The sequence below is a fragment of the Corvus hawaiiensis genome, chromosome 21 (genome assembly GCF_020740725.1).
Source record: "Corvus hawaiiensis isolate bCorHaw1 chromosome 21, bCorHaw1.pri.cur, whole genome shotgun sequence".
Taxonomy (NCBI): Eukaryota; Metazoa; Chordata; class Aves; order Passeriformes; family Corvidae; genus Corvus; species Corvus hawaiiensis.
The window spans coordinates 3,119,565-3,133,893 of record NC_063233.1 but is presented as its reverse complement, the minus strand read 5'-3'; the positions used below and the strand labels follow the sequence as shown (position 1 = coordinate 3,133,893).

Sequence of the window (14,329 nt, the reverse complement as noted above, 5' to 3'; positions counted from 1 at the left end):
CAGCAGCTGATATTTAATTAATGATATGTTTAAGAGCATCACAGTTTGCAGAGATATAATTATCGACATCAGAGAAAGCAGAAATCATTACAATTAATGGTGATTTTTAATTTCTTCCCTCTAAACTTTCCCTATACCTTGTAACATCTGGGTTTCTCTCCCAAGGGAGCAGATGGAGTTCGTGGGTTGAAAGGCACCAAGGGGGAAAAGGTGAGTTCAGTTTGGGTTGAGTTTCTACAGTTTCTGGGCATTTTTGCAGGTGGATCCCACAGGACCTTCCCTGGAATGTTTTCTCCTGCACAAGGGGTTTTTCTTGGGGAAAAAAGGGGGCCTGAGCACCCTTCCTTCATTCCTGCCCCTCCACAGCAATTCAGCAACAAATTCAGCAGTTTTAGCTTGGCATCTCCCAAACTTTAAAACTTTCTGGGAACTGTGTCTTCACTGCCTCTCAGGGATCAGCTGTAGGAGGAGATGCATTATTAATTAATCTGCAATTAAACCTCCTTTTAATGAATGGCTGAAGGAAATATTGCAGTGTCCCGGAGGCTGCCTGCGAGCTGGGTGTAAAACCTCCTCCATGAGAATAAAACCAGTCCTACTTCAGAAATAATTGTGCTCCCAAGGTCTTGTTATTCACGTTGGGCCTGTTTGTGATGTTGGCTTGCAGGCAGGATGGGATGCAAGGCACATTTGGGGACACTGTAGGGATCCCTTGGGGTTCTGGATGGCTTTTCATGCCTCTTTGTGCTCTCCAAGGACTTGGAGAAGCCACTGTGGTGGGCAGTGTGGGGACCTCAGCTTGAGCAGGGGCTGAACAGTGAGGCTTGAGAAACTTTAATTCTTTTTTTCCCCCCGCTCTCTATACCTTGGATGACTTTTCCCTTCTCCATTATTTAGGGTGAAGATGGTTTCCCTGGCTTCAAAGGTGACATGGGCATCAAAGGAGACCGGGTAAGAGTCTGGGATGGGATCCATCTGTGTCCAGCAGCTCCTGGCTGTTCCCAGCGTGGAACCATCTCCTGCTCCTCTGTGTGACAGAGTGACTCTGCTGGAGCTGGCAGTGCCACAGTCCATCTCACACCTCAGTCCTGTCCACTCTCAGATTTCCCAATAATTCCCATAATTGTCCTGCAGTTGCCCTCAGCCCTCAATTAAACACTTCCCAGGGCTTGCTTTGCACATCCAGCCACGATTTGGGAAGCGGGAGGAGGGTGAAAGGGCTGCAATCAGAGCCAATGAAGGCAGTTTTTGTGGAGATGTTCCGTGTGCGGATGGGATAACAGCTGCAGGAAAAGATGGGTTTTGTGGGGATCAAACCCCAGAGCTTTGGTCCCACTCCACAGTTTAATCTCCCCTGGGCCTCCTGGTGAAGCCCAGCTTTCTCCCAGAGCTGTTCGAGCAGCTCCATGGAATATCTGCATGGAATATCTATGGGATCTGGGACCCGCCTGTCTAATTAACACTTACCTTGTAATTAACAGGGGGAAATTGGACCCCCCGGCCCTCGGGGTGAGGATGGGCCCGAAGGTCCCAAAGGTCGCTCTGGCCCCAATGGAGATCCAGGGCCTCTTGGGCCTGCTGGAGAGAAGGTGAGCCAAGGATGGGAATTCCATGTTTTACACTAAATCCCACTATTTTGGCTGTCGCAGGTGGGTGGAGAACTGTGAGGGGACAGTTTTAGGGCAGAGGGAGGAAGAGGAGCTGTGAGAGTTTTGTGTGAAGGGCGGCCCGAGGGATGTGGGTTTAGTGCAGCCATGTCGAGGCTTTGGTCTCTTTGGGGTTATTTGTTTGGGTACAATGCCTTGAAAAAAAAGATCAGAGGGGAATAAATGGAGAAATTAAAAGTATCATGGACTCCAGTCTAATTAAAATAAAACCCCAACCATTCCCAATTAATCCTCAGCAGAGTCGCAGTGTTCACTCTGCATCTCCCCACTGGGAATCCCTCAGGGAGGGCAGAGGATGAACTCAGTGCCCCAAAGTTTAATTCCACCCAGGTTCCATCTGCTCCGCTCCTCCTTGCACTCAGCATCTCCCCTTTCTGCTGGCTCTGATGCTGCTCCTGAGGTCTAACACACTTCTCTTTGTATTTCAGGGAAAACTCGGCGTGCCAGGACTGCCTGGGTATCCGGGCAGGCAGGGCCCGAAGGTAATGGGGATGGGGAAGTTTGGGATGGGATGGGGGAGTTTGGGATGGGATGGAGAACCCAGGGACACAGCCAAGCTCAGCCCCTCTCATGGGACAAGGTCCCTCCTTCCCACCCATGCAGGACAAAAATAGGGATGGGCAAAAATAGCTCCCAGCCCTGAGCTGGTGCAATTCAGGGGCTGGTTGTGCATGGCTTCGGTCCTAAAGTGGTGGGAAGACCTGGAGAAGGGATGGGATGTGCAGGGATGGATACAGACAGGCTCCCTGGGAGCTTTCCTGCTGCTAAAAGGCATTATAGTCTTTCTCCTTGGATTAGGGTTTTTATCTTCTAGGATGGTGTTATCTAATTAATTAAGGAGAATTGCTAATGACTCAGGGTCTCCCTGAAATGAAAATAAAGCTGCCATTTGCATATTTGCAAACATCCTTTGTAGCTTATCTCCACGCCCACCTCCTTTTGGGCCATTTTCGAGGCGTTTTTTTAAATTAAAACCGTGAATTCCACTCCATAGACTTAGGCTACAGCCCGGTTTTCACCTGCCCTGGAGGCTTTGGGAACTTCTGTTTTTGTTAACTTTTTCTTAAGAATCGTATTTCATTATTCATGTTCACTGCTTAAAAAAAAAAAAAAAAACCAGCAAACCAACCCGGGCTTGTTTTATTCTGGAGACGTAATTATCTGCAAGAGATTGTTTCCTGCTTGTGGTGTGGATGGTTTGTTTTTTAATTTGCATTTTATATCTGGAGTAGGGTTGACGAGGGTGTTTTTTGCATTTTCTTGGACTAATTCATATTTTAAAAGCAGCAGCACCAATTCTCCAGGCACTGACATCAGAAAGGAACAAGCCCAGATTTAAATTTCCATGTGCACCACAGTGATTTAGGAGCTAAAATCCCAAATCCTGCCTGGGCTCCCATCACATCCATGGGCTTGGGCCTTTGCAGTGACTGCTAATGAGGCGTGGATCTGGTTTGGTTGGTTTTTTTTTTTTTTTTTGGTTGTTTTTTTTTGTTGTTGTTTTTGTGTTGTTTTTGGAGGAAATTTAATTTCTGAGGTCATCCCAGGCCTGAGTTGGTTTTGCTGTTTTTAGAGGGAGGTTTAAGGAACAAGGGCTGGGAGCTGCTGGGGTCACTCCAGGCTGGTGGGTGCTGGTGGGGATGGCCAGGGCTGCCCCTGGGTGTGTCCTGAGCCTCTCCCTCTCTGTTTGCTCTTTCCCAAGGGCTCCATCGGCTTCCCAGGATTTCCAGGAGCCAACGGAGAGAAGGGCACACGGGTAAGAGCTGTTTTGTCCATTGCTTCGCTGATTTCTTTGCTCTCCAAAGCTCCTGGAGGATGTGGGCATCTCTCCACTGCTGCTCCAGAGGCTTTCCCACCTAGGAGTTGCCCAAAAAGGCTCATCCCAGGATGGGGTTCCTGCTGCAGGACAGGAGGATGCTGGTGATAACACAGCCAGCAGCTCCCCAATTAAACCCTGGAAATTTTCCCCTCAGGATATTTTAAGAGTCTCCTCTGAACCTGAATCCTTCCTGCACTGTCAGACTTTGCTCAGGGCACAAAGAGCTCTTTAATTAACAGTAATTATTAGGGATGGCTGGATCTGTTCAGAAGCAGCCAGAACCATTTTGAACCTAACTTGCAATTCTATGTGCATGGCTGAGAACACTCTGGCTGCTTTTAATAAGCTGCTCAAAATTCAGAGACACCCTGGAAATCAGGGGGTTTCATCCCCCAGCCTTGTCTCTCCCTCTCACCCCACCTCCACAGCCTTCTCTCAGAATAGGAATTGTCTAAATATACTGACTTTTTTTTTAATCTGCTGCAGAACATGCTCGAATTAAGGGATTCAGAGTACAAACAAAGTCATTTTCTGCACCAGCTCCGGTCACAGTGACAAGAAGGGGGAGTGAGGACAGCAAGTGGAATTAGTTTCCTTTTTCCTCTCATTTAAATAGAAATGACTTCTAACAGACAGCTTTGAGAGGAGCCCAGGAAATACAAATCACTTTGCACTGTGTTAATATCGTGCCACTGCAGTTTGGGTTCTATCCATCCCCCTTTTTTATTACTTCATTTCATTTTGAACTAGAAATGCTCATCCTCATCCTTCCCTCTGCTCCGGCTGGGCAGGAGGAGGGAGGCCGGGAAATTCAGCCTGGAATTCCCTGGAGCCCTGGAATTACATGGAATTACCACCTTCCTTCTCAAATCAACAGCAATAAAACCCCTGGGCTGGATTTTTGGGGGGTGTAGGAGAGCAGGGAGGGATGTGCTGCTTGGAACCCTCCACATCCATGGCTGATTTTATTCTGGGATGGAGTAAAATCCATCTGGGATGGGAAACCTTCCAGGGAGTGGAGAAGGTACCAGGAGCTGGCCATTTATGAGATTGGAACAAATCCTGACGGGGTTAGGCTTGAATTTTGGCATTATCCAGCCTGAAAGGGACTGGGGAAGGAGCAGATCTGATGGGGAAGGGCCCAGCTTCAGAACCAAGCCATGATAAGAGAAGAAAAGACAAAAAATCAGCACTTCAGTCACTTTTATTCCAAAGTATCTTTGTGCCTTTAATGGAGGTAGTGAGGATATTTAGTTACACCCTTGGCATGCCACACGTTTCTTCAGTTCAGGAATTAAAAAGGGGTTTTTTACCTTTCAAACATTGATTTACTTCATGGCAATTTCTATTTTTAATTTTTTTTTTTAAATTTTGAATGGGTGATTAGACCATTTCTACCATTTTTATACCCAGTCCACCAACCTGCGCTCATTTTATCAGTGTAGACAGAGATTTTCATGGCCAAATCTTTCCACTAGCAACAGGAGCTCAGCTTGGAAACGTGAGAGTAGCAGCAGAAATGCTGATTTTCAGTAACAGCTTTGCTATCCATCTTTTTTTTTTTTTTTTTTCTTTTGCTCCCAAGTATCCCATTTGAAATAAGAGAAAAGCAATTTTATACAGAATTATGGGCTGAGCTGGGGTCCAAATGCAGACCCTCATCTTAATTTAAGCCTCGTTGAGTCAGATTTGATAAATCCCCCTCTGGTTCTCCTGAGACCACTCAAATTGCTGGGTTTATGAGTGTGTTCACATGGAGTCAAGAAAGAGAATTTCCAAGGTTTTCTCCTCCAGTTCATTGTGGAAGAACTCAATTTGCACCTAAAACAACCCCAAATCATTTGTTTGCCTTTTCTTTATCACCTTGTCACCATTAAGCTCTTCAACCCCCTGGCTGATGTGGCCAAAATCATGCAAATCCCACATTTCTCTCACAAAATGCAACTCAGCTTTTCTGTTTGTTATTTCAGAGCACAAAGAGTTTTCCCAAGCCCTTAAATAATCTTTTTAAAAAGTGAAAATCAAAGGTGGAAGGACAGGACCTGCACAGGCAGCTGAATTTTGATGTTGCAGTGCTGAACTTCCCCAAACATGAAAGTTCAGCTTGTAACTGTTCAGTTGTACAAAAAAAGGCATGGAAAGGTAAAAGTGGGGAATGGAAAAAGGGATTAAGATGATTAAAGGATGATCCTGAGAAAAGGCTGGGAAAATTGGGATTGTTGGAGAAGAGGAGCTGATTGTGGCCTCCCAGAACTTGAAGGGAACCTGCAGGAAAGATGGAGAGAAATTGTTTGAAAGAGCCTGGAATGACTTTGGACTGGGCTTGAAGCAACCTGGACTAGTGGAAAGTGTCCCTGCCCATGGGAATGTTTGGAATGAGCTGAGCTTTCAGGTCCCTTCCATCCCAAAGCAGTCCTTGATTCTGTGTCTGGTGCTTTTGGAGAATTATGACCCATTCAACCCCCTGAGAGCTGCTCATCACCGACCCCATCCTCAGCTCGAGGAGAGCTCAGGATCTTTTCAAGAGCTGCTCATGAAATCAGTAGTTAAACATGAATAAGAAATCTTATTGCCAGAGCTCAGAGGCCTCTGCCACGAGCAGGGGACAATAGATTTCCCTGCTTGCCCAGTCTGACAGAGCCTGGGGGGTGTGGAACTCCCCAAATCCACCCATTTTCTTTGTGTGCCTCAAAAATAATCTGAATTTAGCTTCCTTCACGTCAGAATCTTTGTTTGAAAAATACAGGTCTGTGTATGTTTACAGGGAATATAGATTCTCTGCGACTGTACACGGGGCTGAATGCATGATTAATGACAGCAATAAGCAGGGGGAAATTTGGCTTAAAAATAGAATTGTGGAAGAAGGAGAGGAGTGTGGGGGGCTACCTGAGGGGAGGCAGCACCCCCTCCTCCCCACCTGCTCCAATTTAGCCTCCCAGAGCTCAAAGAAAACCAGCTGGAGTACTTTAAAGGGAATTTTGTAATTAATTAAAAAAAGAGAAAAAAAAAAAGCCAGCAGGCTTTAATAAATGGAGCTGCAGAACAAGGAAGATTTCAGCAGGACTAATTTTAGCAGCTGGGAGAAAGTTGGTGGTAAAGTTTTCCAGCTCCTGTTTTATGTTCTGCTGGTTAATGAGTGTCAGAGCCGAGCCGGCAGCGCAGCGAGGTGATGGATTTGGGGCAGAAAGTGGCAAAGTGATATTTTAAGCAGCCAGTGTTCCTTCCATGGGATCGAGGCTTCCTCTCCCCTCCTTTCACAGGTGATTGGTGCCATTAATGGGCTGCAGGTCCAAAGGAACAAAGTCAAACCCCTCAGCTTTTTTTTTGGCCATTTGACACCAGCTAAAACTGGGCTTTTAGGCCATTCCTTTTCTTTTAGGCACAGCTTAAAGTGCTGCCAGATTGAGGCCCCAGCAGCCTCTGCCTTCTCCATGTCAGGATTAATTCCAGTCCCCCATCCCGGGGAGCTGAGGGCAGCTGTCAGATCTCATGAGCTGCTGCCAAACAACGCCTGGAATTCCTTGTTTAGCTCCGAGTTAGGGAAGATCTGTAAATATGTAGGGCAGCCTAATTGGCCTTTGTGGTGGGAAGGAGCTGCTCCGAGCAGGAATCTGCTGCCGCTCCTTCCATATCCCACTGCAGCACCTGGCAGCAGCAGGGTGAGGGTCCTGCCCTACATCAGTGGGGGGAAAAAGGGATTACAGGTGTTGGGGTGGTAGAGTTGAAGAGCCTTTCAGCTGGGTTTATGGGATACTGCATGGTCTGAGTGGGTGGCCTCATCTTTGAAAGCCTTTGTGGGGTTTTAAAGGACTCGGGATGCTGTTCCTGAAGAAATTCGCTCCCTCAGAGAACAGATGTTGTCTGGACATTGGGATCACTGTCCAGACCTGCCCAAGTGCTATAAATTCAAATAAATACAAGAACCAGGAGAGGAAAGTGAACCTGCTGCTGATCTTTTCATGGAAGATGAGAAGCAGAGAGGTTCTGAGGCAGTTTGTGTGTGACAGGCCCTGCTGTGGGTTCCTCTGCTGTGGTGCTGGTTCCTAATCCCTTCTCCTTTTCCATTCCAGGGCACTCCTGGCAAACCAGGTCCAAGGGGGCAGCGTGGTCCGACGGTAACGAGCCAGTTCTTCATCCTTGTGCCTTTTCAAACCTTGTCACGGCCAGAGGGCAACTGGGATGTGCTTTGTGTCCTCACTGGGGGGTATCTGGCCTTCAGCAGCTGCAGCTAAGCCAGGGGGACGCTGATTTGGGGCTGGGTCTCCGCAGTGAACGTGGTTTAAGCGTTTCTGATGACTTTTCTGCCACCCCTTGCTGCTTCTGGGATGATTTGTTGTCCCCATGTAGCTCAGGTGCTTGAGGTGCTTCGCCTGAGGCAGCAGAAAGGCCTCAAATGTCCCCTTTTGTGTCTTTTCAAGGGTCCACGTGGGGAAAGAGGCCCCAGGGGAAGCACTGGAAAACCTGGCCCGAAGGTAAGGCTTGGGGGGGCCTTTGGGGTCGTGTTGGTGTAGAGAGCATCTGGTTCATCGCCCTCCATCTCCCTGCTTTCCTTTTCCATTGGATTTGGAAAGCTGAGCCCTGCTGAGGTTTATTCCCAGCTAAATGGCTCACAACCCAACTGCAGAACACGTGCACGGGTTCTGTAAATGTGTTGGCCCAGGAGTCAGCAGGACTTGAAGTGCATGCCCAGACTGAGGACCAGCACAACCCGCACACCAGCACAACCCTACAGCCCCTTAAACCTCCCCTAACCCCTTGTTTTTGGTGTTTAAATAGAGTTTAAACCTCCTTAGAGCCCTTAGGCTGTGTTGGGGGTGAGGGGCTGTGTAGCTGCTGGTCCCCAGAGCCACTTTGCCTTCCCACTGTTCACCCAGGATTGGTCACCAGCAAAATCTGGGATTTTTCTCCCAGCCAAGCCAGAGGCAGTGCCTGATTACCTGAGCACTGATCACCAGGCTTGATGGAAGCAAAGCTTTGGTTGCAAGATGTTGTCACCACCGTGCTGCCAGATTTAAAAACAAATGTCTGGGCTTTGTGTTGGCAGGAATTTTTGATAAATCCCTCCTCTTTGGGGTGGCATTTATCTCTCTGAGGGAGGCCACTGTGTGGTGGAAATAGCCCAATCTCCCCTGGATTTTGATGAAGGGATGTGTGGGGAACAAGCAGCTGCTCGTTTGTCACTGGCTGCTGCTCCTGACACAGAATTATTATTAGAGAGGGCTGGGGGAGTTGCTGGGGTGTGGTGTCACCGTGGGCCTGGTGCCATCTGAAGCCTTTGCACACAGAAGATTTGGGTGTTTTTTAATGGTCTCTTGTTTTCCTTATTCCTAAAAGGGCAACTCTGGTGGTGACGGCCCCCCTGGTCCTCCTGGAGAACGGGTAAGATGAGCTGGGGGGTAAAGCAGGACTCAGCTCAGTCCAGTGCTCTGGCAGCGGAGGTGGGGTTGCAGGCCTGAGGAGTTTTTGGCAAGGAGCATCCTCCTGGGTGCCCTTTTAGCAGAGAGGAGTGGGCAGGAGCCAGGAATGCAGCTCAGCAAAAGCAAAAAAGGAAAATTCTGGTTAGAAATCCAAGGTGAAAGTGCTGCTGGGGAGAGGCGTCCCCCAAGGCACCCACAGCCCTTAGGTCCCGTCTGAGCTCTCCAGGGAAGGCTCAGGTGGCACTTTGGGTGTCCTGTGGAAGCATCACTCGTGGGAGGAGGGAAAAGTCACCCCTGGGTGACTGCAGGCAGCCAGGGTCTGGTTTCTGGAGGATGTGGTTCTCGAGGACCTTGTGCTGCTCTCTCCAGATCACAGTTAGGTGGAAATACTGAAACAATGGGACTTTCATGATTTTAGCCTCAATTTCTGCTTTTGTTTTGTTCTTTTTGTAATTGTTTTCTACGAAATCCCCCAGCATTTGGCTTTCCAGATCTTTGTGCTCACCTGCTGCTCACACAGAGGTAATATCTCATATCAAGTGTTGCAGGTTCCTTAACCAAGTTCTCTGGCTTGTCTTTCATCCCAGGGACCACCAGGGCCTCAAGGACCGACTGGATTTCCTGGACCAAAAGGCCCCCCTGTAAGTAACTCAATTCCTAGGACATCCAAAGAAATAATCCAGTCTTTCCCACCCAGCCTGAGCTGATTCCCTGACAAGTGGTGACGTTCCCAATAAAAACGAGACATGCTGATAACAGCCCATGGTTTCAGATTTTAAATAGCCAAGTAAATTGCAGCTGATTATAAATGTTCATTTCCTACTGACTCAGGATCTCTGGGATCTTTCTTGGCTGCTTTGTGCTTTCTTGTCCCTCTGTGGATGTGGAGGACAGCACATCCCTGCTGTCTCTGCAGTTACTGTACACTGGGGGGGGGGCCTCAGAGATGTTTTGGGAGTGATATCCTGAGTGTGGTGAGCAGCTCCTGCTCTGGACCTGTGAGATAAATCCTTTGGGAGATGTGTGGGAAAGGGGTGTAGCTTTTAGGGTTCTGAGCACCCCCATTTCCCTGTGAAATGGCTGGGAGCTGAGGCCAGCAGGGCTGATTCACTCCTTATCACAGTTTTTTTACTGAGCACTTGGTGATGTTTTTGCCACAGGGTCCTCCTGGGAAGGATGGATTGCCTGGGCACCCTGGACAGAGAGGAGAAACTGTAAGTAGCCAGAAAATGTTGGGCAGATCGTGAGTCCTGAGCCTCATTTTAGTCTCTCCAAACCCTCCTGTGCCACTGGGGAGATGCAGCCCCACGTTTGGATGGTTTGGATTCCCTGAGGGTCTGTGTCTCTCCAGCTGCTCGGGATGGTCTGTGGGGAGCAGCCCATTTTTCTTCACTGCCTTCCTCAGCAAATGAGCATAAAAAGGGCTTTGCACATTATGCATTTTTTCCCCTCAACTTACTACACAATTTAATTAACTTGCCTGCCATTTGCTAAGCCAGGCAATGCAAACACTGCTCAGCCCAGCACCAGATACTTATTTACACGCCATAGGACTGATTTTAAAACAAGGGGTTTGAGGTGGTTTTGAGCCCAGTCCTCAGGTCAAGATTAACTTAAAGGTGAAGAGTTTTTACCTGTCAGAGCCTGACTGACATTGAGCCTTCCTTCCTTGAGTTTTTCATGACATCCAAGGACACCTCCAGCCAAGGGGGAGGGAGCAGTGAAAACTTTGACAGCATTTGCTGTCATCAGCTTCTGAGACTGGAATAAAAAGCATCAGCCTCCAAGTCTGCAGGAATGAATGGAGAATGGTCTTTTTAATTATTTTGGGGTCTGAAAGTTCTCCCTGGTAGCTTTCCTCGGTTTGCCTCTCCCAGGAAACAGAATCTCTCTTAACCTGTGCCATCAGCCTTGCAGAGATCACTTTCCCCTTCAGACCCAGGCAGCAGAAGTCTCTTTTTTGTCCCCTTTTCCCCACAGAGTGACAAAAAGCAAAGAGAGAAACATAAAAATGAATTAAATACTCCTTCTACATTGGTAGCGTGGTCAGTGCAGTGTCTCTTCATGCAAGATTGAAATCTCTGTGCCAAACACCTCCTTTTCTTTAAGTTCCCACTCAGCAGCAAACAGGCACGCTGAGGTATTTGGCCATATTAGATTTGCAAAGATTGGCTCTAAAAAAGCCATGACAGATTCAAAAAACCCCGTGCCCAAGGCTCAAAGAGCACAAAAGGAAACCCCTTTCTTCAGGTTAATAAGGAAAGCCCTGCACAGAAATGGTCTAAATAGTTGTGTACGATAAGAGTTTCAATTGTACCTTCATTTCCTAAGGATATTTTGCCATTTCCCCATCAGTGACAGGATATTTTCTGATCTGCAGGCAGCCAGAGTAGCATGGAGGAGTTATTTTAGCATGACAGACTAGCGTTGGCATGGGATTTATCTGATCCTCTTTTGTGGCAATGAGAAAATAGCCCGTGAGCCCTAAATGCCATTTCTCAAGCCTGTCAGCAGGCTGGAGTAAAAACCATAATTAATGTGCTTTTTGAAGAGTAGCCTGGGAGAGCCAAACAATCGAAGTGCTGAGAGTTCCTTGTTGTCCCTCTTCAAAATGCCATTGGAAGGAGCTGTCATGGAGACTTCTCTGCTCGTCATCGTTTGGGGACAGACAGGGCTGTGATTCCTTTCAGATGTTGATGGAGGAGATAAAGCTTCACTCAGCCCCCACGGGTTGTGGTGCTGCCCCCGCGCTTCTGGGAGCTGAGCTCAGACAGAGCTGAGCCTAAACCAGCACCAGAACGGGGAGCAGGATGAGGGAAATAGCTTTTAAGGATTGCTCAGCATGGAGAAACTCACACTGGTTTTTAATAGCCATTAATGACATTTTTAATAGGCATTTCCTCTATGGTTTTATGAGCGTAACAGATTTATATATATATATCTATATGAGCAAACCACAACAGCCCCATCCAAACAGCAGAGCTTTGAGAATCCCTTCTTCTTCCTCTGTTTCACCCTTTAGAAATGTACAAAGACATTTTTCCCACTTTCTGTTTGATTTCTTATTCCCTTTTCCTTCGGGTGCCCATGCTGGTCAGAGGCTTCACGGGAGGAGGAGCAGCTGGTCCAGTGTGACCCTCTCAGGAGGAGTCCTTGGCAGAAGTGTCACCTCTTTGTCTTTTCCCTTTCTCTAACAGGGTTTCCAAGGCAAGACTGGCCCTCCAGGCCCCCCTGGTGTCGTAGGCCCTCAGGTAAGAAGCAAATTCTCACCCCTGTACCAGCCCTCTGGTCTTTACTGGTTCAACTGGGACTCCTTTTCCAGGGAAGACAAAGCCTTGTCAGGTGGCTTTGAAATTCCTGAGGCAGGTGTGAAATCCCCTCATGGCCCCAGCTCACCTTGCTGAGGGGCGGGATGGGGTTTAGAAAAACCTAAATGAGGTGGTTCCTGTGAACTCAGCACAACCACCCTGGTGGAAAACCGGTGTAAGAGAGAGAGATTTGTGTAAAAAACACAACCCAGCTAAAAGACCTTAAGCAGACAGGGAGTTAAATGAGATCTCCCAGGGCTGTGCAGCTGCTGGTGGTCAGGGCAGAGCAAACGTGATGCCGGAGTGCTCTTCCCTGTCACTGTGAGGAAAATCATCCCTCTTTAATCTGAAGTGCTGCCAGATTCTGTCAGGGCTGGGCTGGTTTCCTTTCAGTCACCAAGAGCTCTGTGCAATGCGGGAACAAGCACAACTTTCAGTGAGCCTACACTGAGTGCATGCTTTGGGTCGAGCCTTCTTCCCTGAACTGCTGGGGAGCAGCTCTTTAATTAGAAAGTAATTAATTTGTCCTCTTTAATGACAGCATAAAGTCCCTGATTTGTAAATTCCCTGATTAGGGGCAATTCCCTGGCGGCCCTATCTGTCTTGTCAAGTGTAAATTAGGTTTTGTGGCAGTTTTGTGGGGCTCTGCTGGGCGCAGTTGCTGTGATCTGTGGCTGCTGAGTGAGCTCTGCGTGCTCTAAGTGCTCCCCTGCAGCAGGACATGAGTTACAGCCCTGTCCCCAAAGCCACCAGCGGGCAGGGACACCGTGGGTTTGTGCACGTGGCTTTTGTCTTCCTAAAAATGGGTGGCTGGGGAGCCCTCTGGCTGGGCCTGAGGTGACACTTGTCACCCTGAGTGCCCTCGGAGGGCACAAAGGCAGCCGGTAATTGCCACGGAGTACGAGCCTCATGCATTATTTATGCCCCATCCGAGGAGGAATCAGCAGGCTTGGAGAGTGCTTAGGAAGTTTTCAATTAAAAAGGAAAACCTAAGCATAATAGTTGGAGTGTTAACATCTCATTTGTGTAAAATTTGCTCTCACTCCAGAGGTTCCCAGTGCCTCCAGTCTGCCAAGTAAAAAGTTGACCATTTCCAAAACAAGGCTCCTGTAGATGCCAGAGGGGGAATCTCTCCAGGGATTGCTGGTGGCACTGAAAGGGCACCTCTCCCATCCCATTGCAGCCCAAAGGACTAACCTGATATCCTGCACTTTTTCCTTCCTCAGTTGTTCTGCCAACACCCACCCCATGTTCTCTGACTGGTTTTTTCCAGGGTCCAACTGGTGAGACTGGGCCCATGGGTGAGCGGGGGCATCCAGGCCCTCCGGGTCCCCCGGGTGAACAAGGCCTTCCTGGCCTCACTGGAAAAGAAGGGACCAAGGTAGGGACTGCAATTCACCCTCCTTGCTGCCTGTCCCTCCCTGGAGATGGAGAGGATGATTCAGAAAAGAAATGAAGCTTCTGCCTCATCCCAGCTGGAGCCTGGCGAGATGAGCTGGGCCTCCTTGGAATGTGCAGATCCTCAGCTCTTTGTCCCTGTCCTTGCAGGGGGATCCCGGTCCCGCCGGCCTCCCAGGGAAGGACGGTCCCCCTGGACTGAGAGGATTCCCTGGAGAGCGAGGCCTCCCCGGCCCCATTGTGAGTAGAGGCTGCTGGCTCTCTCCAGCTGGAGGATTCCCAGCTGGTCCAGTTGGCCAGCCCCCACTCCCCAAATGACTTTGTTTTCCTCTCTCCAGGGTTCTCCAGGGCTGAAAGGCAACGAAGGTCCCCCAGGCCCTCCAGGCCCAGCCGTGAGTATCCCTGTCTTTGCAGGCACCACCATTTACAAGCTTGGCAGAGCCAGGCGAGGGTTAGTCACAGCTCCAGGCTTTATCCCGATTTTCCTGACGACTCCCTGGATGTTCCTTTATTTTACAAGCCATGCATGTAACAACTCCTTGATTTTGTGGGGTCAGCTGTGGGCGTACGTGACAGGCTGAGGCAACTGCAGGGGCTTCAGGACATCCAGGATTTTGCTTCTAATCCACCTGCTTTCCCTCTGGAAGTTGTCTCCACTTGAGATCCATGCTCAGGGCCACCCTCCTGGAAGGAAACATTCATCATCCAACCCTCCCTGCT

At 48.7% G+C, this 14,329-nt stretch overlaps 1 protein-coding gene across 2 annotated transcripts in view; it reads left to right on the top strand.

Annotated features, from left to right (window-relative positions):
• COL5A1 (collagen type V alpha 1 chain) overlaps window positions 1-14,329 on the top strand; it is a 133,727-nt gene that overhangs the window by 96,217 nt on the left and 23,181 nt on the right. For both annotated transcript variants that reach the window (XM_048325350.1, XM_048325349.1), the window contains exons 28-41: window positions 166-210; window positions 898-951; window positions 1,482-1,589; window positions 2,096-2,149; window positions 3,370-3,423; window positions 7,557-7,601; window positions 7,905-7,958; window positions 8,821-8,865; window positions 9,491-9,544; window positions 10,064-10,117; window positions 12,101-12,154; window positions 13,485-13,592; window positions 13,760-13,849; window positions 13,948-14,001. In XM_048325350.1, coding sequence (XP_048181307.1) covers window positions 166-210; window positions 898-951; window positions 1,482-1,589; window positions 2,096-2,149; window positions 3,370-3,423; window positions 7,557-7,601; window positions 7,905-7,958; window positions 8,821-8,865; window positions 9,491-9,544; window positions 10,064-10,117; window positions 12,101-12,154; window positions 13,485-13,592; window positions 13,760-13,849; window positions 13,948-14,001 — 873 coding nt within the window. The remainder of the gene's footprint in view (window positions 1-165; window positions 211-897; window positions 952-1,481; window positions 1,590-2,095; window positions 2,150-3,369; window positions 3,424-7,556; window positions 7,602-7,904; window positions 7,959-8,820; window positions 8,866-9,490; window positions 9,545-10,063; window positions 10,118-12,100; window positions 12,155-13,484; window positions 13,593-13,759; window positions 13,850-13,947; window positions 14,002-14,329) is intronic.